General features: G+C 44.2%; 1 protein-coding gene and 1 pseudogene across 2 annotated transcripts in view; both read left to right on the plus strand.

The window, feature by feature from the left end:
- Positions 1–4065: 4065 nt before the first annotated feature.
- Positions 4066–23525, plus strand: part of LOC309561439 (alpha/beta hydrolase domain-containing protein 17A) — a 71820-nt gene continuing 52360 nt past the window's right edge. The window contains exons 1-2 of the mRNA XM_082265347.1: positions 4066–4659; positions 22677–22871. Of these exons, the coding sequence (XP_082121473.1) occupies positions 4346–4659; positions 22677–22871 (509 nt within the window). The 5' untranslated portion in view covers positions 4066–4345. The remainder of the gene's footprint in view (positions 4660–22676; positions 22872–23525) is intronic.
- Positions 7590–21526, plus strand: LOC309544505 (annotated as a pseudogene). Its single transcript has 3 exons — positions 7590–7663; positions 8031–8526; positions 21485–21526. The product of its transcript is annotated as an uncharacterized misc_RNA (transcript).

Below are 23525 nucleotides of genomic sequence, written 5' to 3' on the forward strand. Positions count from 1 at the left end.
GCCGGCGCAGCCACAGCGCCGCTTTAAGCATTGGGGCGGTGACGGTCCGTCCATCTTATAGTTATTCGCGTCAGCCGCTGTGAGCGGCATGACGTCACAACGCCGACGGTCATGAGCGGGCTCAGCGGCTGGCTCGGCGGGTAAACTGAGTGACTGGAGCTGGAGGGGTGGAGGCTGAGCCTGCGAATGACTATGTCACGGGCGCGCCGACGCCGATGATGATCCCTCCCACTGAGTGTGCACGCGGCCGGCACTGTGTCCCGACTCCCGACACAACACACTACACAGACTGAGAGTCACACGCCGCGCCAGCCAGCCAGTCAGCATGTGATGGCACTCAGTGAGGTGACCCTGAGGTCAGTCAGACAGTCAGTGCACGTGCACTGCAGAGAGTAATAAAGATTGTGCTGCTAGTTGCTCCTGTAACATGTCCATACAGCCCCTGACCTCTCCTGTAACATGTCCCCTGACCTCTCCTGTAACATGTCCCCTGACCTCTCCTGTAACATGTCCCCTGACCTCTCCTGTAACATGTCCCCTGACCTCTCCTGTAACATGTCACCTGACCTCTCCTGTAACATGTCACCTGACCTCTCCTGTAACATGTCACCTGACCTCTCCTGTAACATGTCCCCTGACCTCTCCTGTACCATGTCCCCTGACCTCTCCTGTACCATGTCCCCTGACCTCTCCTGTACCATGTCCCCTGACCTCTCCTGTACCATGTCCCCTGACCTCTCCTGTACCATGTCCCCTGACCTCTCCTGTACCATGTCCATACAGCCCCTGACCTCTCCTGTACCATGTCCATACAGCCCCTGACCTCTCCTGTACCATGTCCATACAGCCCCTGACCTCTCCTGTACCATGTCCATACAGCCCCTGACCTAAATGCGCCTATATTTTTGGTAGAATATAAAAAAATTTGGGGCCCCACTTTTAGGTTTGCCCAGGGCCACACTTTGTCTAAAACCAGCCCTGCCTGTGTCCCCCCTATATAGACTAACCATGGTAATCATGGCTGCTGATCCATAATACTGTGGTCAGTTTACATGCCTTCGTCATCCTGCTGCTGTCCTTTCTCCCCCTTCCTCCCTGTCATCTCCTGTGTGTGAGGCTGTGAGCAATATCTTCCCCGCTCCTCCCCTCCTGCCGCCATTAGTAGCTGGCAGTAAATTCAAAGAAAGATTACTGCCAGCCCCTCTGTTCTACCAAGCTATAGTACACAGTGTAAATATTTGTATAAAACTTTGCCTCTAAATACCTTATTTCAATTTGTTTCTGTTTGGTCACGTGACCTCTGGCCGTTCTCCTCTCCCGATCGAATCCCTACAGCGGGAGGGGCTGAGCGGACAGCATGGGGGTCATGTAACCTTCTGGCTGACGTCAGAGAGGGATCTTGGCCCCTCCCACTGTAGCCCTTAGTTCGGTGTAGCTGAGCAACCAGAGGTCATGTAACCGAACAGAAACAATCTGAAATAAGATATTAAGAGGCATAAGTTTATACAAACATTTTCACTGTGTAGTATGGCTTGGTAAGAGGGGCTGGCAGTAATGTTTTTTTGACTTTATAACCACTTTAAGGTGGCCAGAAATTAATCAAAATGTGGTTGATTCAGCAGTGGCCAGCTGAATTTCAATTCATTTGTTCACTGCAGTTGAACAGAAGTTGAGCTAAGGATGAACTCCTGTTCACCTGTCCTGTCAGATAAAAGCTGCTTGATCAGCTGATCTATGTATTCTCATAGGGAAGTGTCCCTGCAGTCAGAATACAATAGTATACACCTCAAATGTGTGAATGGGAAAAACCAGGTATGGCTAGCTTTTAGGAGTGCTAGACAACAACTGTAAATTCGTGGAGCTGTGTCCCATGGCACATTTATTGTTGTTGCTTTCTTCTTTCCCCTGCAGCAGCTGGATCACCAGACTGGACCAGATTAACAATAGACAAGTACACAAGATTATGTTGGAGGCATTGCAGGGTTGGTGGTTTTTAATAATAGGTATAGTTGGCGTTCTCTTCCACTTTAACCATTTGCCGCAAAATCACGTACCTGTATGTCATTTTGCTCAAGTGGTTGTAACGGTCATGCCTCCCCCCTCCCTTTTGCTACCACGTCCGGGTCTCCCGTCCCACTAGAAGACTTGAGCAAACAGCCAGCACTTCCGCCGGGTGGCCGAAGATCCCCGAACAAAGCAGGCATCAGTTTTGATCGGGTCTCTGCTGTAGTAACCTGGAAGCAACGGCATGACGGCGCTTTAGGTTTACTCGGCAGCCAACCGTGCCAGTTTTAAAAAAAACCCAAAGTATTCAAAAACGCCAATCTTGCCGTTTTTGAATACTTTGAAGTGCTGAGGAGAGTTTGGGGTCTTTTAGACCAGATCCCTCCATAAAGAGTACCTGTCACTGCCTATTACTGTAAGGGATGTTTACATTCCTTGTGTCAGCAATAAAAGTAATCCGAAAAACATTTTTTAACGGTGTAACGTTAAAAAACCATACCCCGTGAAAATTCCATACCCACGTCACTTCCTGTCTTGGAACAGCTGAGCCGCTTCCCATTGTGCATGCTCACATCGGTGCCCGCGTCATTCATCAGCTGTTGGAGCACGTCCCACTGCGCATGCCCGATCTCGGCTCCAGGGATTAAAGCGGCGATATAAATCATGGCAGTACAGTTGTCTATATGGTATTGTAGCGTTTTATTATTATAGATCATTGTACTGGCTCCAGAATTCGGATGATGATCCTGAAGTTGGGTTCCTTCAACCCCATTCAACTTCTTGAGTAATTTGTGCAGAGCCGTGTGTGTGACACCATCGTCGTAGTGAATCCATCCCATAGTGATTTCAATGTATGGATAACGATCGGCTTCCACTAATGAAGACATCAATGATGACTATGAAATGAAGCCCTGCATTCTTTTCTTTTAAATTAAGATGTAAAGGAATTTATATGCATTGTAGATTAGAAAGATAAGGAATTGTTGGACCCGCTGCCTTGATCGCCGCTTTAACATTTCCCTGGACCCGCAGGCAGTCTCTGAGATGACTTAGTTTAGCGGCTGGCGGCTGGGCATGCAGCCGCATGCGCACTGGGAAGCGGATGGAAGCGTCTTAACCTATGAATGACTTACCCTGACAGGAAGTGACGAGGGTATGGAATTTTTACGGGTATGGTTTTTTCACGGAACAACGGGACAAACAAAAAAAAAAACATGGTCTCCATTGAAAGATTTCTCCTCTAGTCTTGTTCTGGTAACCACTCAAAATGTGTCATTTTCTTTCACTCTCAGTGATAATAAATAGGACAGATTAGGGTGATTCTCCTAATGGGGCACACGACAATAAAAACATGACAAGTGTTCTAATCCTTTAGCACTCAAGTAAAACTAAAGTTTGCATTTAGTTATTCTTTAGGTTTGGATACGTCTTGTAATAGATGTGAACTAAAAATTCCTTTTCTCTTCTTTTTTTTTTTTTTTTTTTTTTTTTTTTTTTTTTATGTAAATTTTTCCTAGAAGTGGTGCAGAATGGTAACCAAGAACCTGTAAGAAAACTGATGACCAGCCTGCAGAGCAGAAGACTACTCAAGGCAGAGCAAGGAACATGCACATATAAAGGGAGGCTGGGGATGCCTTTTCATGTAACACCAGCACCTGGAGGTATACAAACGGTCAGATACATCCTGGAGGTGCACACGAAGGGAATTTCTCCTGTGAGTGCGAATCGGTGACCATTGTACTTCCTTCTACCATTCCGTTCTGTCATATGGACAGAGGACAACCCAGGTTTTACCCTGACAGAGGCCATGTAGAAAAAGCAAGCACGGATTTCAGTACTCCCTACCCTTTGGCTCTGCAGCACTCGCTTTTCTGGTTCCCCTGGAAAGGACATAGAACCATAAATAACACGGCAAGGACAGCTTGATCATCTTGTTACTGAAAGTGTTTTTCTTCAGGGTTCAGAGACACAGAAGTATTATTCTTTGCGGTCTCCATAGTCAGGCTCTTCGGTTTAGTAGACTCTTTCAGTTACAGATTTTTCTTTGAATTCACATTTTATTCTAATTTAACTTCAAGGCATTTTGAATGTGCGCTGAAGCTATAAAACATTGTTTCAAGAGATATGCATACGCACACTTATGTTTGTTTTGCTCATCAATTATATTTATTTAGTGAAAATGGTTCGAGCAGGCTGTGATCTAAATTTTTGCATGAAGTTATCGTCCGTTCAATTCGTTTTTTATTATGGTATTTTATGATCAATGCCTATTTTAACTGAAGAGCAAACAAATTTTAGTTTTCACCAGTTGTTTTAACTGCTGTGCTTTTTTTCCTGTGAGATGAACGGATTTTCCATTAAGGAGTTGTGCTGCCTCTTTTGTTGTCCACCATGTCCAGGCAGGATTGCTGCAAAACTGGCATTCTTGCCCCCAATGCCAACCTATGCGGTGTTACCGGAACAAGATGCCTCCGTAAGGGTTGGCAATGGAAGAGGAGGAACTGGTTTCATGGGACGATGGAAACTTCACCTTACAGATCGTGCTGACTTTCAGTATAGTCAACGTGAGCTGGACACCATAGAAGTTTTCATGACCAAGAGTAGCCGTGGCAACAGAATTGCTTGCATGTATATCCGCTGTTCTCCTGGTGCAAGGTATTTTTGCCATATTTTTTTGGGTTTCAGCCATACTGGAAATGTGGTGTTTTCCAATTCTATAGTAGATGTTTAGGTCTGCTGAATATGATAAATATTGTATATAAGTCCTCAAACACACTGGGGGTTTTTGCAGCTGCTTCTAGGTGCGTCAGGTGTTTTTCTTTTTTTTTTTTTTTCCTGCCTCTAAATTCCAATGCATGTTAGCCTATGTATCCTTGCACATGCTAGGCGCGTGTAGAGCTTGAGCGTTTTCATTTGAATAATTCAAATAAATTATCATTTTGGCCAATTCAATGAGTGAACGCCCAAGCTCTTGACGCCTGTAAACGCACTTAAAAGCTTGTAAACACTTTAGGCCTCTTTCACACGGCGTTCCGCATTTCCGTATATCATCCCTTTTTTTTTGCAGATGATATATGGACATAATGCATGTCAATGCGATTGCGGATGACCATCCGCTGACATCTGATTTGCGTCCTTTCAGCTCTGTTCCATTTTTTGGAACGGAACAGAACCCTATTTTTTCTTCCGTTTAAAAAATGGAAAGGACGCTAAATCGGATGTCAGCAGTGTCATCCGCTGACATCCGCAATCGCATTGACATACATTATTTCCGTATATCCGCAAACGGATGGGATGATATGCGGACATACGAACCGGATGACACAAGTGTCATCCGTGTCTGTAAAAAAAAAAAGTGCCGGAGCGGATCGCAATACGGTCCGCTCCGTGTGAAAGGGGCCTTAGACACTTTTACAAGCATCAGGCTTTTTTTCTGCCAAAACACTGCTGCCATGAGGCAAGGCTTCTGGGAGAGTTTGCAAAATGTTCTGTGTGCATAAGGCCTAAAACCTAATAATTTATTATATAAAAATATTCATGCCTGAGCCAGCCCCTCCTGCCCCCTCTACAGCCCAGTGCTTCAGTGAGCGCTAGAGGGAAGAGCAGAGAGTTGCTAACTGACAGTCATGGATGGCTCTCTGCTCAGAGCAAAGGGGGAGAACTGAGCGATCAGCAGAGTTTGATTGCTGAGTTCTCACTGCAATTCCAAACTTCTATTTTAAAAAAAAAATGTCCAAAACCATAAGGGCCCATTCACACCTACAGTGCCTTGGAAAAAGTATTCTAACCCCTTGAACTGTTCCACATTTTGTCATGTTACAACCAAAAACGTAAATGTATTTTATTGGGATTTTATGTGATAGACCAACACAAAGTGGCATATCATTGTGAAGTGGAAGGTAAATAATGGTTTTCAAATTTTTTTACAAATATCTGATGTGTGGCATGCATTTGTATTCAACCCCCTTTACTCTGATACCCCTAAAATCTATTGGAATCAATTGCCTTCAGAAGTCGCCTAATTAGTAAATAGAGTCCACCTGTGTGTAATTTAATCTCAGTATAAATACAGCTGTTCTGTGAAGCCCTCAGAGGTTTGTTAGACTTTCGTGAACAAACCGCATCATGAAGGCCAGGGAACACACCAGACAGGTCAGGGATAAAGTTGTGGAGAAGTTTAAAACCGAGTTAGGTTATAAAAAATATCCCAAACTTTTAACATCTCATGGAGCACTGTCCAATCTATCACCCGAAAATAGAAAGCGTATGGCACAACTGCAAACCTACCAAGACATGGCAGGCCATATAAACTGGCAAGGAGAGCATTAATCAGAGGACAAGCCAAGAGGCCCATGGTAACTGGAGGAGCTGCAGAGATCCACAGCTCAGGTGGGAGAATGTGTCCACAGGACAACTATTAGTCGTACACTCCACAAATCAACCACCTGTATAAAATGCTATATATATAGTCACAAAAAAATGCAGCACTCTCCTTTAATAAAGTGCATTCAAATTATAGTGCATAAATTACCGTATTTATCGGCGTATAACATGCACTTTTTCCTCCTAAAAATGGAGGGCAAAGCACCAGTGCGTGTTATACGCTGATATAGTAAAAAAAAAAAGCCGGACAGCGCTGAGAGGAAGAGGAGGGGGCGGTCCGGGCGGAGCAGAAGGAAGGACGAGTGGCTGCTGTCATAGGAAGTCCCGCCTCCTGTGATAGACAGCACAATGGCCCAATGCCGGGACATGGGAGGTGTGACGTCTATCATAGGTGCCGGGACGTCAGATGACAGCGGTGGCTCGTACTCGCTTCTCCTCGCACGGCCCCCCCCCCCCACCTCTGCCTCAGCGCTGCCCGACTTTTTAAAAAAAAATATATTGGCGATCCGTGCTGGCGATCTGTGTGCGGCGATCTGTGCAGGCGATCTGTGTGAGGCGATCTGTGCAATATGGGCAATCTGTAGCTGGGGATCTGTGCAATATGGGCAATCTGTAGCTGGGGATCTGTGCAATATGGGCAATCTGTAGCTGGGGATCTGTGCAATATGGGCAATCTGTAGCTGGGGATCTGTGCAATATGGGCAATCTGTAGCTGGGGATCTGTGCAATATGGGCAACCTGTGCTGGGGATCTGTGCAATATGGGCGATCTGTGCAATATGGGCGATCTGTGCAATATGGGCAATCTGAGCTGGCTAGGCTGCATTGGGGACACTGCCCCCTCTAGGCTGCATTGGGGACACTGCCCTGGCTAGGCTGCATTGGGGACACTGCCCTGGCTAGGCTGCATTGATGGACACTGCGCTGATAAGGCTGCATTCATGGGCACAGGTAAGACTGCATTTGATTAAATAGTTCAATGCTGTTTATTTAAAATTTTAAGCTTTTTTCCTAAAAAAATTCCCTCCTAAATGTGAGGTGCGTGTTATACGCCGATAAATACGGTAATATCTGAAAACAGTGTACAAATCATCAATGTATAACGAAAGTCCATCTTTTCTTATATATATATATATATATATATATATATTCCATCATCAATAAATGATTCAATGTCCGTGGGAAAAAAAAAAGGGTCCCACTATGGTTCTTGCCTCCTATATGATTGACACCACGCTGAGAGCCATGGATTTTGAGTGTACATCCAGTGGGAACCGGTGCCACTTATAACACTGCAAAGTGCATATAGACCTCCTTTAATCAGTGAGGTCCATTCAAGCAGGGGAGAATACACCCATAGGTGGGGTGAAGGGCACTGTGGTGATCAGAAACAATTACTGAAGAGTTTCTGGTGTATGGGACTGCACCCCTTTGTGGGGAAAAAAAAAAAAAAAAAAAAAAAAAAAAATTTCTTATTTTTTTTTTTTTTTTTTTTTTTCTCTCCTCTTTAAAATGGCAGACTTGGTTCATTGCAGGAATTGTTTTGCATTTATTTCATGTTCCACTCTTTGGAGATTCGGATGCTGTCAGATCTGTAGACAATTCTCCTTACTGCAGCAGGAAATTGCATTTTTGAAATCAGAGATATTTAAATTATCTGTTAAACAAACTCCAGCTGGGACTGCTGCAATGCCACTGCCACAGAGGACCCCCAGAAATGGCAGATGGGTTACTGTAGGTTCTGGAAGACTTAGAGTGGTGGATAGAAGACATGTCCCACAGTCGGTGGTTCTCCATAATTCATTTGCAGCACTCTCAGAATGTAAGGACAACATGGATATGTACTCAAGCACAGAGGGTGAGAAACCATCGACTCCTATGTCTAATGTATGCAAGACTGCAGCCAAGGACAAAAAAGATAAAGTGAAGTCTCAAAAGGAAGCAGCTGTTGCTGGGTGATTCAATCATAAGAAGTGTGGAGCTTAAAGAAAATGGTTTTGTGAGATGTCTCCCTGGTGCTACTGCTAGACGAGATAGAAGACGTATTATCAATATTGTTAAGCAGGCAAAGCAGGAAGGGGACGTGGATGTTCTTGTCCATCTAGAGACAAATGACCTGGCTTGCAATGAAGTGTCAGAGGTGAAAAAATCTTTTATCACACTTGGAAATGACGTACAGGATTTTGCATCCACCATTTCATTTTCTGAAGTTCTGCCTGTGCATAATGTTCAGAATGATAGGCAGAGGCGCATAAAGGAGTTCAACATATGTCTTAGTAAATGGTGTCAAGAGCAAGGATTTGGCTTTGTTTCTCATGATAGCTCTACTTGGAATAGAAAGGAATTGTACAAAAAAGATGGTTTGCATCTTTCCCTCAAAGGAACAAATGTACTTAGTGAACAACTTAGTGAACTTAGTGAAGAATTTGCTAAAGAGTATTTAAACTAGGAAGGGGGGGCAAAAGAGTGGAATTTCAAGAGTTCAATTGCCCCCCGAAACAATGCCAGAACAGGTCAGAAGCACAGAGGTTAAGAAATGATAAGCTCAGAGTCCTGTCTACAAATGCTCGCAGTTTAGGTAAAAAAATCAATGAACTTGGGTCAATTATGGAATCTGGTAGATTTAGTGGCTGTTACGGAGACATGGTTTAATGAAAGAAATGACTGGGACATAACCATACCAGGGTACTCTTTATACAGAAGAGACAGAGAAGGCAAGAAAGGAGGAGGATTTAGAAGTAATTATTTCAGAAGACTTAAAGGTGGGAAGACAATGTAATAGAGCAGCACGAAATGCCAGCAGAATGCTTGGATGTATAGGGAGAGGTATAAGCAGTAGAAAGAGAGAAGTGCTTATGCCGCTGTACAGAACACTGGTGAGACCTCACTTGGAGTATTGTGCGCAGTACTGGAGGCCATATCTCCAGAAGGATATAGATACTCTAGAGAGAGTTCAGAGAAGAGCTACTAAACTAGTACATGGATTGCAGGAAAAAACTTACCAGGAAAGGTTAAAGGACCTTAACATGTATAGCTTGGAAGAAAGAAGAGACAGAGGGGATATGATAGAAACTTTTAAATACATAAAGGGAATCAACTCGGTAAAGGAGGAGAGCATATTTAAAAGAAGAAAAACTACCACAAGAGGACACAGTTTTAAATTAGAGGGGCAAAGGTTTAAAAGTAATATGAGGAAGTATTACTTTACTGAGAGAGTAGTGGATGCATGGAATAACCTTCCTGCAGAAGTGGTAGCTGCAAATACAGTGAAGGAGTTTAAGCATGCATGGGATAGGCATAAGGCTATCCTTCATATAAGATAGGGCCAGGGACTATTCATAGGATTCAGATATATTGGGCAGACTAGATGGGCCAAATGGTTCTTATCTGCCGACACATTCTATGTTTCTATGAATCATTTATTGATGGAGTGTGTGTGTATGTGTTTGAACTTTTTGGCCCAAAAGCAAAACGACGTTGTGTGTGGCAAAAAACGAACCCTGCCCATCACCCTGAACACACCATCCCCACCGTGAAACATGGTGGTGGCAGCAGCATCATGTTGTAAGGATGGAGCCAAATACAGGGCAATCATAGAAGAAAACCTGTTCAGGTCAGCAAGAGTTGAGACTGGGGCAGAGATTCACCTTTCAGCAGGACAACGACCTTAAGGCTCCATTCACTCCTGATCGTATTATTTACAGGAGTTTTTTTGGGCTTCTTTTTTTTCAGGCGTTTTTTGCAGGTGTTTGGAGGCAGGCATTGACATCTAACAAAAACGCCTGTAATCTGCCAAAAAAAGAAGCTCGTGTACCTTTTTTGAGCTTCAGGCGTTTTGCTTCAGGTGACAAAACACTCATATGTGAACAGGGGCCATTGAAATGAATAGGATTTTGATTGTTGGGCGTTCTGAGACTTCAGAGATGAGCGTTTTACGAGCTGAAAAACGTTAAGGTGTAACAGGGCCTAAACATACAGCCAGAGCTACAATGGAATGGTTTGGATCAAAGCATATTCATGTGTTAGAATGGCCCAGTCAAAGTCCAGACCTAAATCCAATTGAGAATCTGTGGCAAGACTTGAAAATTACTGTTCAGATGCTCTCCATCCAATCTGACAGAGCTTGAGCTATTTTGCAAAAGAGAATGGGCAAAAATGTCACTCTCTAGATGTGCTAAGCTGGTAGAGACATACCAAAAAAGTCTTGCAGCTGTAATTGCAGTGGAAGGTGGTTCTGCAAAGTATTGACTCGGGGGGGCTGAATAAAAATGCACGCCACACTTTTTAGATATTTATTTGTAAAGAATTTTGAAAACCATTTATCATTTTCCTTCCACTTTACAATTATGTGCCACTTAGTGTTGGTGAATCACATAAAATTCCATTAAAATACATTTATGTTTTTGATTGGAACATGACAAAATGTGGAAAATTTCAAGAGGTATGAATACTTTTTCAAGGCACTATATGAGCTGCAGTCGCCCACATTAAAATGTTCAGTGTAACTGTGCAATTCATTGCCACCAGCACCTAACTGTACAGTGTCTGCCAGGGCACAGCAGCGCACCACAAGGAACATGACTATCGTTGCGCTGCAGTGCTTCAGCAAAAAAGTGCTTATCTGTTAATTTTTCCGGTTGAGGTTCATTGGTAGACCATTTATAATAACCATAGGTTGTGAATGAGCCTTAATAAATGCCCTTTTAAAGGAGGAGAATTCATTATTGGGTATAAAAACAGATGTAGAGTCATGACCCAAAACAAGATACTATAAATGATAGTCTCTAAAAAAAAAAAAGGAGGAGGCTGTGGGTAGAGGACTGGAGGCTGGTTGGAGAGGAGACTAAAAAGAGTCCTACTCTGTGAACGCTATTGGTATCATCATCATTCTGGCTATCTGGAGGCTCTGGCTGTTGTGATCTTGCCTGAGGGGCGCTGTGTGGAATATCATTGTATGCTCAATCATTTCTTCCATCTGGTAAGGAGATAAGTGTGTTACCTGTGTGCAGCACTGAGGTGTTAACCCATTGGATTTCCTTTCTTCACCATTTTGGGCATTCCTTTCTGGGACTTTACCGACCTCATAGGTCTTTGACCTATATGACATATATATTTCCATTGCAACAATTCAATTGTATTGCATTCTCTGTTTTATATATGGATTTACTTTGCTAAGCTGATGGTATACCTTATGTACATGTGTTGCTACATGTGTGAATGACTTCACCTTGGGTACCTATTTGCAATTTGTTTTTTTAGAGACGATCATTTATAGCAGGGGTGGCGAACACGCGGCTCACGAGCCGCATGCGGCTCCCGGCCAAAATGAATGCGGCTCTTTGCCTCTTATCATTATTTGGTATACTGTGGCTCTTTGCCAAGTTTGGTTTTGTTATGCTGCGGGACCTCTGAGGAGAGATCTCCAAGCGCGTAGTCCCGCCCCCAGGCTGCGTCATCACGTCTCCCATCTCCCAACTGCACGGGCCAGAGAGCGTGGGGACCCGTGTGTCTCCCTCCCGCCTCAGCTGCCTGTCACGGACATGTCTGAGTGACTGACGAGAGCTCAGCTCAGCAGAGACAGCCGCCCACTGACATCTTCCCCGCCGAGGCTCTGCAAAACCTTATCTAACCAGCTACCTAAGTCACCCTGAGGCGGCCTCAGCAGGCACTGGAGTGCACTGGCAGCAGCACAGACCATCCGACGACCATCCGTGACCCTGCGCATATCAACAGCAGCAGGTGAGGAGGGGAGGGGGGGGGCTCTCTGATAGGACCTAAATGCAGAGAGGTGGCTCTGATGAAGGATGCAAATGTGGAAGGGGTGCACTAAGGGGGTCTCTGATGGGGGCATTAATGTGTGTGGGGGTCTCTGATGGGGGACATTTATGTGTGTGGGGGTCTCTGATAAGGACATTATTGTGCAGGGGTCTCTGATGGGGACACAAATGTGCAGCAGAGAAGCTGGTGGGGACCAAATGTATGGGCAGAGCCAAAACCAAAATTTTAGCTGGAAAATTAGGGGCAGAAGATTACTGGAAACAAGATGCCAGAAATCCCACTGAGATTATCATCCCATCATTTCAACAAGGTAACAAAAAACACCTGACTGAGCATGTTATATTATGTGTTTAATATATTATTGTTAAAGTTATATGCTTTTGTGTGAGTGTTTGTCTGTTTTGGCAGGTCACTGCGTGGTGTGGCTCTCTGACTCTCACAGTTTAAAATTTTGGCTCCTTTTGTCGAACTTGTTCGCCACCCCTGATTTATAGTATCTTGTTTTGGGTCATTAGCGCGGCTTTTTTTTCCTATTTGTCTCGTTTTTGGTGCTGTCTCACCTGAAGCTGCAGCTTTCCATTATTGTATTAGCGCGGTTATCTCCTTTACAGATGTAGAGTCATGTCACACTTCAGCTGTGTCACAGGACTGTAACTGATCATGTTTTAAATTTTGCTGACTTGAAAGGCAACATTCATGTATTGTCTGTGGCTCCGAAAGTTAAAACCGACAGATGACAAAGAACCAATTAGACACATGGAACTATTAAAGTGTAGTAAAACCATAACTTTTTTTTATTTTTTTCATTATCCGTTAAAGCAGCCCATTTACAGTGCTTTGCGAAAGTATTAGGCCCCCTTGAACTTTGCGACCTTTTGCCACATTTCAGGCTTCAAACATAAAGATATAAAACTGTAATTTTTTTGTGAAGAATCAACAAGTGGGACGCAATCATGAACTGGAACTAAATTTATTGGATATTTCAAACTTTTTTAACAAATAAAAAACTGAAAAACTGGGCGTTCAAAATTATTCAGCCCCCTTAAGTTAATACTTTGTAGCGCCACCTTTTGCTGCGATTACAGCTGTAAGTCGCTTGGGGTATGTCTCCATCAGTTTTGCACATCGAGAGACTGAAATTTTTGCCCATTCCACCTTGCAAAACAGCTCAAGCTCAGTGAGGTTGGATGGAGAGCGTTTGTGAACAGCAGTTTTCAGTTCTTTCCACAGATTCTCGATTGGATTCAGGTCTGGACTTTGACTTGGCCATTCTAACACCTGGATATGTTTATTTGTGAACCATTCCATTGTAGATTTTTGCTTTGTTTTGGATCATTGTCTTGTTGGAAGAAAAATCTCCGTCCCAGTCTCAGGTCTTTTGCAGACTCCATCAGGTTTTCTTCCAGAATGGTCCTGTATTTGGCTCCATCCATCTTCCCATCAATTTTAACCATCTTCCCTGTCCCTGCTGAAGAAAAGCAGGCCCAAACCATGATGCTGCCACCACCATGTTTGACAGTGGGGATGGTGTGTTCAGGGTGATGCGCTGTGTTGCTTTTACGCCAAACATCACGTTTTGCATTGTTGCCAAAAAGTTCCCTTTTGGTTTCATCTGACCAGAGCACCTTCTTCCACATGTTTGGTGTGTCTCCCAGGGGGCTTGTGGCAAACTTTAAACAACACTTTTTATGGATATCTTTAAGAAATTGCTTTCTTCTTGCCACTCTTCCATAAAGGCCAGATTTGTGCAGTATACGACTGATTGTTGTCCTATGGACAGAGTCTCCCACCTCAGCTGCAGATCTCTGCAGTTCATCCAGAGTGATCATGGGCCTCTTGGCTGCATCTCTGATAGTCTTCTCCTTGTAAAGTTTAGAGGGACGGCCAGGTCTTCTTAGATTTGCAGTGGTCTGATACTCCCTCCATTTCAATATTATCGCTTGCACAGTGCTCCTTGGGATGTTTAAAGCTTGGGAAATCTTTTTGTATCCAAATCCGGCTTTAAACTTCTCCACAACAGTATCTCGGACCTGCATGGTGTGTTCCTTGTTCTTCATGATGCTCTCTGCGCTTTAAACGGACCTCTGAGACTATCACAGTGCAGGTGCATTTATACGGAGACTTGATTACACACAGGTGGATTCTATTTATCATCATTAGTCATTTAGGTCAACATTGGATCATTCAGAGATCCTCACTGAACTTCTGGAGAGAGTTTGCTGCACTGAAAGTAAAGGGGCTGAATAATTTTGCATGCCAAATTTTTCAGTTTTTATTTGTTAACAAAGTTTGCAATATCCAATAAATTTCGTTCCATTTCATGATTGTGTCCCACTTGTTGTTGATTCTTCACAAAAAATTACAGTTTTATATTTTTAGGTTTGATGCCTGAAATGTGGCAAAAGGTCGCAAAGTTCAAGGGGGCCGAATACTTTCGCAAGGCACTGTATATGCACGGAAAAAGAGCAGGGGAAATGAAGAAAAGGGTAAATCTCACCCATCTGAAGTCAGCAGTGCACGGTTACAGGGGAGGGGGATGGATGGATGAAAAGAATATCCAGGCTTCAGTCTTCCTTGTCCATGATATTAATGTATTATGAGCGTAGTTGGACTTAATCACCACTTGGGGGAGTCATTTCACGGCTGCATCCACGCCAGCATCTATCAGGAAGACTTCATAGCACCGCCGCATGCCTCTGTCACTCCTGACTCTCCAGCACCGGATGGAGCTCTCTCTCACTGGACTCCTCGGCCACGGTCAGCAAGCTCCTCTAGCGTACAGTGGTCCAGGTAAGTGACGAAGGGGCGAGGAGAAAAGTCGGCCAAGCGCACTCTCACATTGCGCACTCTCACATTGCGCTCTCTCACCTCACATCGGCATCCGCTTCCGGTCACGCCCCCACCAAATTCATCATGCTTTGATTCTCACTTTTAATCAAGGGGTTCGCCATATGGCTCCTCCGATACAATCCCCATTACCTCTGTGGGATCTTAACTTGGTACTGTCTGTACTTCAAAAATCTCCCTTTGAGAACATTAGGGAGATTCCTCTGCTTACGCTGTCACAGAAGGTAGCCTTTTTGGTGGCTACTTCCTCTGTTTGCAGAGTATCTGAATTTGCGGCGCTATCCTGCCATTGCCTTATCTGGTGGTTCACAGAGATAAGGTGGTACTTCGACCTAATCAGTCGTTTCTTCCTAAGGTGGTTTCTGATTTCCATTTGAATGAAGACATTGTGCTGCCTTCACTCTGTCCTAAGCCCAAGCATCCCAAGGAAATTGCCTTGCATTCTTTTGGATGTGATTAAGGCAATTAAGGTTTACCTGGCGGCTACTGAATCTTTCAGGAAATCTGACTCTTTCCTCACGAAAGGACCTCGAAAGGGAGTGGCTGCGTCTGCCGCGACATATCCAGATGGATCAGGCAGATGCTGGTACAGGCTTATTCACTGAAGGGTCAGGTTCCACACCGAAAGTGTGTGTTCGTGCGGCAAGGGAGAGAGGAGGAAGGAAGAGGAGCTGCGGGGACACGTGCGGGAGAAGCCGTGGGGGAAGCCGCACAAGGGGTGCGGGTGCACCGTGCAGGGACCAGCAACTGAGCGGCGGTGGAGGACGGGAGCCGAGGCAGAGAGCGGCGGTGGAGTGCCTGGAAGAAGAGGAGGAGGACCGTCCGTGCCCAGTGAGGAGGAGGAGGAGACATCCGTCCCAGTGTGTGTGTGTGTGGCAGCAGCTGTGAGTAAAGCAGCAGCTGCAAACAGGGGGAAAGCTGTGTGACTGAGCTCTGTGAGAAATCAATAGCTGTTTGTCTGTGCTGCGACTGACTGCTGTGTGACTGTCTCTGCAACTGAGTACTTGGGAAGTCTGGTGAGTATCCTTGCGACTGGTGAGTGTCCTTGCGACTGGTGAGTGTCCTTGCGACTGGTGAGTGTCCTTGCGACTGGTGAGTGTCCTTGCGACTGGTGAGTGTCCTTGCGACTGGTGAGTATCCTTGCGACTGGTGGGTATCCTTGCGACGGGTGAGTATCCTTGCGACGGGTGAAGTAGCTTGCGACTGGTGAGTATCTTTGCGACTGGTTAGTACACTAGTGACTGGTGGGTACCCCAGGTTTGGAACCAGGGGAGTTAGAGGTAGTGTAGGTAAGGAAGAGCAGGTCGTTAATATTATCCCCATAGAGTAGTGGGTAATAATGTCCGACAGGATTGGGGATGCCACTCAGTGCGCTTCTTGCGGCATGTATGAGTTTCTTGATGAACCAATCGAGGACGAATACTGCTGTGCAAGATGCGAGCGACTTGTTGCTCTGGAAGCCCACATCGTGGATCTAGAGAACACAGTGACAAGACTGCGTGGCATCTACAACCTGGAAAGGAGCTTGGACATTACCCATCAGGCGCTGGCAGGGGCCAGCATAGAGGAGGGAGGAGAAGAGGAGACGCAAGCAGCAGAGGTACGCAGCTGGGTGACCGTTAGGAATGTTAGTGGGAGGAGAGTCAGGGAGGCCAGTCCTGAGTTGATAGACCCTAACATATCTGCCGAGTTGCAGGTTGAGGGGGATATCAACTCAGGGGTGGCAGTGCTGGAGCATGCTGCGCCCTCCCCCAGCTGCCAGGGGAGGGACGGCTCCAGGAAGAAGGGGGGCCGTAACTCAGGAAAGGTTAGAAAGGTTGTGGTAGTGGGGGACTCAATTATCAAGAGGACAGAGAGGGCAATCTGTAAAAAAGATCTCGGGAACCGAACAGTTTGTTGTCTACCGGGCGCCCGCGTTCGGCATATCGCAGATCTGGCAGATTGTTGTGTGGGGCTGGGGATGACTCAGCGGTCATGGTGCATGTGGGCACTAATGACAAAGTTAAAGGTAGGTGGAGGATCCTAAAGAAAGATTTCAGGGACTTGGGTACTAGATTGAGGAAAAGGACCTCCAAGGTGGTTTTCTCTGAAATACTGCCGGTACCTCGAGCCACACAGGAGAGGCAGAAGGAGATTAGGGAACTTAACAAGTGGCTGAGGAATTGGTGTAGGAAGGAGGGGTTTGGGTTCCTGGAGAACTGGGCTGACTTCTCAGTCGGCTACCGGCTCTTTAGTAAAGATGGGCTGCACCTTAATGGGGACGGTACAGCTCTTTTTGGGAGGAAGATGGCCACCAAGTTGGAGGGGCTTTTAAACTAGGAGACGGGGGGGTGGGCTCAGAAGTAGAGTCAGTCAGGAGGGAGCAAAGGACTGAAGGCAGTTGTAGGGTCAGCAGCGACAGTAGGTCCACAACGTCAATCGGCAGGTCTGTGCGGGAAAACCTGAGACCGAACAGGAATAAACATAACCAATCAACGTCCATAAAACTAAGAGGGGTATATGCTAATGCCAGGAGTCTAGCTAATAAAATAGATGAGTTGGAAATGAAGAGGACATAGACCTTGTGGGAATAGCGGAGACTTGGTTCGACCCCTCACATGACTGGCTGGCAAATATCCAAGGGTATTCGGTGTACCGGAAGGACAGGGTAGGAAAAAGAGGGGGAGGAGTATGTCTCTACGTCAAGAACAATATAAAGGTGATAGAAAGGAGTGACATTACGGAAGGGATGAGTACAGAGTTAGAATCCGTATGGGTAGAACTCCTTAGATAAGGAGAAAAGGGAAAAGTAATTTTGGGGGTTTGCTATAGGCCACCTAAACAAAGGGGAGGAGGTAGAGCTGGAATTTTTAGCACTGTTGGGTAAAATGGCAAAGCTAGGATCTGTCATCATATTGGGGGACTTCAATTATCCCGACATTGACTGGGGAGAGGGGACTACACACTCACAGAAGGCCCGTCTATTCACGGAAACCTTACAGGACAACTACATGTCACAGTTGGTGGACTCTCCGACTAGAGAAAATGCAGTCCTGGATCTATTGATCACTAATGACCCAGACATAATCTCGGAGATAGGAGTCGAGGACAACCTGGGCTCTAGCGATCACAGGATGATCACATTCAGTGTAAATAACAATAGAACAAGGCAAGTAGGGAACATAAGAACCCTTAACTTCAGAAGGGCAAACTTTCCAAAATTGTTCTCATTGATGGAAAGGGTAAACTGGGACCGAACCCTAGGATCCCTGACCACAGAGGAAAAATGGGAATGCTTTAGAAACATATTAAGCAAAGGCATCTTGCAGTGCATTCCTATGGGAAATAAATTTAGACGAGACAAAGCCAAACCTGGCTGGCTAAACCGTAGCATTAAAAACCTTATTAGGGGAAAAAAATTGGCTTTCAGGAAATATAAATCAGAAGGCACAGTATTGGCTTTCGACCAATACAAGGAGGCAAATAAGAAGTGTAAACACGAAATCAAGATGGCTAAAATAGACTTTGAGAGACAAATAGCGGAGGATAGTAAAAAAAACCCAAAGAAATTCTTTAAGTATATCAATAGCAAAAAAACTAGGGCAGAGCATATTGCACACATAATTAACAATGATGGGAGGATGGTTACAGAGGACACTGAAAAAGCAACCGTGCTGAATGCTTTTTTCTCGTCAGTATTTACACAGGAAACGGAGGGGTACACTGACCATGACTGTATGGTTAGTAGTAACACACAGGACTTGCCATTATGGCTAACAGAGGGGGAAATCAGGGAAAGGCTGGATAAACTTAACACAAACCAATCACCAGGCCCGGATGGCATGCATCCGAGAGTACTCAAGGAACTCAGTAAGGTTATATCCAGACCACTGTTCCTGATCTTTGCGGACAGTATTAGGACAGGAGAAGTACCAGGAGATTGGAGGAAAGCTAACGTGATTCCGATATTCAAAAAGGGTCAGAGGCATGTCCCGGGAAATTATAGGCCTGTCAGTTTGACATCGATAGTATGTAAACTTCTGGAGGGGATGATAAGGGACTATATCGTAGAGTTTGCTAAAGACAACAGCATCATCAGTAATAACCAGCACGGGTTTACAAATGGGCGTTCTTGTCAAACCAATCTATTAGCATTCTACGAGGAGGTGAGCTGTGAGCTAGATAGGGGCAGACCAGTGGATGTGGTGTACCTAGATTTCGCTAAGGCGTTTGATACAGTTCCCCATAAGCGCTTAATTTATAAAATAAGGTCTGCAGGTATCGACAGCAGGGTGTGCTTTTGGATACGGAACTGGCTTAAAGGGCGTGTCCAAAGGGTGGTAATAAACAGCGCATACTCAGACTGGTCTGAGGTAGTAAGCGGGGTGCCCCAGGGCTCAGTCCTGGGACCAACCTTGTTTTATTTATTTATAAACAACATTGAGGTCGGGGTCAGTAGTTCAATAGCAGTTTTTGCAGATGACACAAAATTGGGCAGGGCAATAACCGCACAGCATGAAGCAGATATACTACAGAATGACCTGGACAAAATAACGGAGTGGGCAACGACTTGGCAAATGAGATTTAACGTAGAGAAGTGTAAGGTTTTGCACTTGGGGACTAGAAACATAAAAGCACAATACACGTTAGGAGGGGAACCCTTGGGGGAGTCAAAAATGGAGAAGGATCTGGGAGTCTTGGTTGATGATAGACTAGGCAACAGCATGCAATGTCAGGCGGCAGCTGCCAAAGCTAGCAGAATATTAGCATGCATAAAGAAAGGGATGTATTCCAGAGATAAAACTATAATCCTTCCACTTTATAAAACTCTGGTCCGACCGCATCTGGAGTATTCTGTCCAGTTCTGGTCGCCAGTCCTCAGGAGGGATGTGTTGGAGCTGGAGAGAGTCCAGAGAAGGGCAACTAAACTAATTAGGGGATTGGAGGACCTTGATTATGAAGAGCGTCTGCAATCGCTTGATTTATTCTCCCTGGAGAAGAGACGCCTGAGGGGGGACATGATAGCAATGTTTTAAATATCTTAATGGGGATCTCAGCTTAGAAAAAAAGCTGTTTAGTCGAAGGGATTGCATGAGGACTCGGGGGCATACAATGCGATTAGAGGAGAAGTGTTTTAACCTCAGGCAACGTGGGGGGTTCTTTACTGTTAGGGCTACAAGATTGTGGAATTCTCTACCACAAGAGGTGGTTTCTGCGGGTAGTATGGTGGCTTTCAAAAGACTATTGGACGTGCATCTCAAGGATCAGAACATTCAGGGGTATGAGAGATGATTACAGCCACACACACCTAATCACAGGTTGAACTGGATGGACTATTGTCTTTATTCAACCTCACCTACTATGTAACTATGTAAGGCGCATTCTACTAAATTCTACAAAGGTAGATGTGTTGGCATCCTTGGATGCTTCTTTTGGCCGCAAGGTTTTGCAGGCTGCTGTTTAAAAGAGAAAATATTCTCTTTGAGGGTGTATGTTTTCTAGGTGAGCTCCAGTTGTTACTGGTTGTGCTCCATGTTACCTGGTTGGCTTTTGGGGAATTATGTTCTTTTCTGCGTTGTTTTCCCACCCCTCATGCAAATACTGCTTTTGGGACGTCCCAAAGGTCAAAAAGTATAATATAACTTCCCTGAAGTTCATTGACAGACGCAGCACCCGCCCCTCTATTTCTGAGTGGGATGGGGATTTTTTCTTCTAAACACTGCTTGCAACAAAACTGAATCCTATAGCAGAGTGATGGGGTGTATGCCTGCAGGGACTGCCCCATAGGCGTGGTAAAGATGTTTCCTGCCTAGTGTCCTCCTCCTGTAGGGAACAGCATAGCCCAATGGTCAAGAAGTATACAGAGCTGCCCTCTTATCCCCTATACACCAGAATGCAATAATGGCCATTCGTTATGTACCCCTAAACTCCACACTCTGTGCTTTGTGCACTCCTGATCCCTGGTTTAAAGTTGTTCTATTGGTACAGTAATAGTCTGTTCTGTGTTATTATTATTTAATTGATAAAATTTAAGTCTATTCAAATTAACAAAATAAATATTTTCCTTTTTTTAACTGTTGTTTAAAGTGATTCTATAGGTTGTAATTATAAAAAAAATTAATGTTCTACTAAACTTGAATAGGCTGCTGTGCCTGCACAAACGCGGTATGCAGAAAACGCACATGTGTGAACCAATCCTAATAGTATAAAGTCCTCTTTTAGGACAAGTATATGTGCATAGGGAAAGTTTTTATATTCATAAATAGTAATGAGAGTTCTCCTAGAAGTACATGTATGCAAAGAGAAGGACAAAGTGATAAATGACAATTAGTTAAACTGAGACAAACACTTATGATATGCAGGAAAAAAACTGAAGCTGAAAAACTTTTTTTCAACTCTTTCAACAAAAGGTTTGGCTAGAGATATTTAATAATTTGTAACTGTTATTTTGCTTCTAATAAATATTTGAATTTTATATCTGTTTTTTAATCTAGAGCCATCCCCTGCAGTACTCTCCAACCACTAGATGTTCTTAGTCTTCCAAGATGATCGATGGTGTCATTTAACCCACATCCTCCAGTCCAGGTTGTCAGACGTGTAGTGTGCCTACATCACATCTTGGTCCCAGATTACTGCTGCACTTAGTGGAACATTATTTACGTGCTATTCAGTGCAGTAGGGACTGTGCTGTCACTAGGGAGAGTACTTAAGACATCTCTGGACCTGCCAGAGCACTTGACCTCTTGGTAGCAATTCCTACAAATACTTAAAAGTTCATAAAATTTTTTTTAGAAATGTTTATTATTTAGTGTCTTTAGACTCCCATTGATGTAAACCTACATACTGAAATTGAAGTGTCCCCAATAGAACGCTAGCACGGATCACAACCTGAAGACTATGGTTTTACTACCCTCTGTTGTGGTGCCTAAACCTTTTAGCACTCTTGCTTGGCCAAAAGTCACAAAACTGCCATCTTGAGGTGTATGTAAACTCTACCAATAATTTTCTATAATGGTCTGTTAACTATACTTTTAAAGTGTTTTGTTATCTGTTTGACAAGTGTACAAAAAGGAATTTAAAATTAGCTTCTCATGTAGCCAGAACTTGTGATGCTGATAACGTCCTCTACACTCAGCCTCTGGACTGTTATCAGTTAGTATTGTTCCCTGCTATGTGTGGAGTACAAAACCCCTCCCCCTGTTATGGAGAATAGGGGAAGATGTTATGTAGCCTTAACGCACTCTGTGTCCTAGGGTGACAACACTACTCAGTACAGATATCACTCTAGGACAGGAAGTTAAGCTAATGGCAGAATTACCAGGTTAAAATAAAAAAATAAAAAATGTATGCCGGAAGTTGCTGAATGTTTAACTTTTATCTGATATAATATTTGCCTATGAAGCATTGTTATAGTAAATGAGCATATTCATTTGCTATATTTTCCCACCAATAGGACCTACGGTATGTAATTGTGTATTTTGTGTAATTGTGTATTACATCCATATCTGTTCTCACAAGAATTTTTCAAAAAAGAAAACGTACTGCCTCCCTAGTCTCCCCTGGCTTTTGTTTATCTCTTTTAATTAGGCATTCTAACACAATTCTTTCTCCACTAAAGAAATGGTATATGTTTTTGGATTTTTCAAAGTATAGGTAACTATTACTTCCTTCTACTTCCTTCTGCAGGTTCACCCTCCTCTTCTCTCATGGCAATGCAGTGGATCTGGGCCAGATGAGCAGCTTTTACTTGGGTCTAGGGACACGTATCAATTGTAACATCTTCTCATACGATTATTCCGGGTACGGGGGTAGCTCAGGGCGTCCATCTGAAAAAAACCTGTATGCAGACATTGATGCTGCTTGGCAAGCTTTACGTACAAGGTGAGTTATTGGCATAGTTAGAATATCTTCGTGTAAGCTTACTAATTCTAGCAAGAGTATAGAATTTTAGTTGTTGCTTTGATAAGACAAACAAAAGTTTCATAGGAACATTCTATTCATATTGTCTTAAACCAGCATGCCAATATACTTCTCCTTTTAACAAACACTTTTACTAATGGTCAGCACCCATTTGGCTGTAAATAAATGTCGTTCCAGCAAGTTTTGCTTTACAGGAGGGCTTTAAAGTCCTTGCTGCTGCATAGCTCCACACTATAGAGCTCTGATCTCCATAGGAGACCTGAACTGTGGTATTGGGGGGGGGGACCGGGACCGGGGGGGGAACCAGTGAGTTGATTGTTACCTACTTAGGTGATCCATAGTTATAAACCTTTCATTACCGCTGCTCTGTTACTGCAGGGCAGGGAAAGCTGGTTGAAAAACACTGACGTACACCAAGGTTAACCTCTTACCTCTGCTGCTTTGTTTACACTACTGTAAATTTGCAAGAATAGTCATCAACTTACTATTCCTTCTTTAGCTTTTAGTAATTTAATGTCATTATTTGCAGGAAAATCCTTCAATCTGTTTTTTATTTTTATTTTTTTTTTTTGGCATTACTACCTGATACATAAACCGAACACCTATAATTAAGGG

This window comes from Pelophylax lessonae, assembly GCF_965119305.1.
Source record: "Pelophylax lessonae genome assembly, chromosome: 1".
NCBI classification, from domain to species: domain Eukaryota; kingdom Metazoa; phylum Chordata; class Amphibia; order Anura; family Ranidae; genus Pelophylax; species Pelophylax lessonae.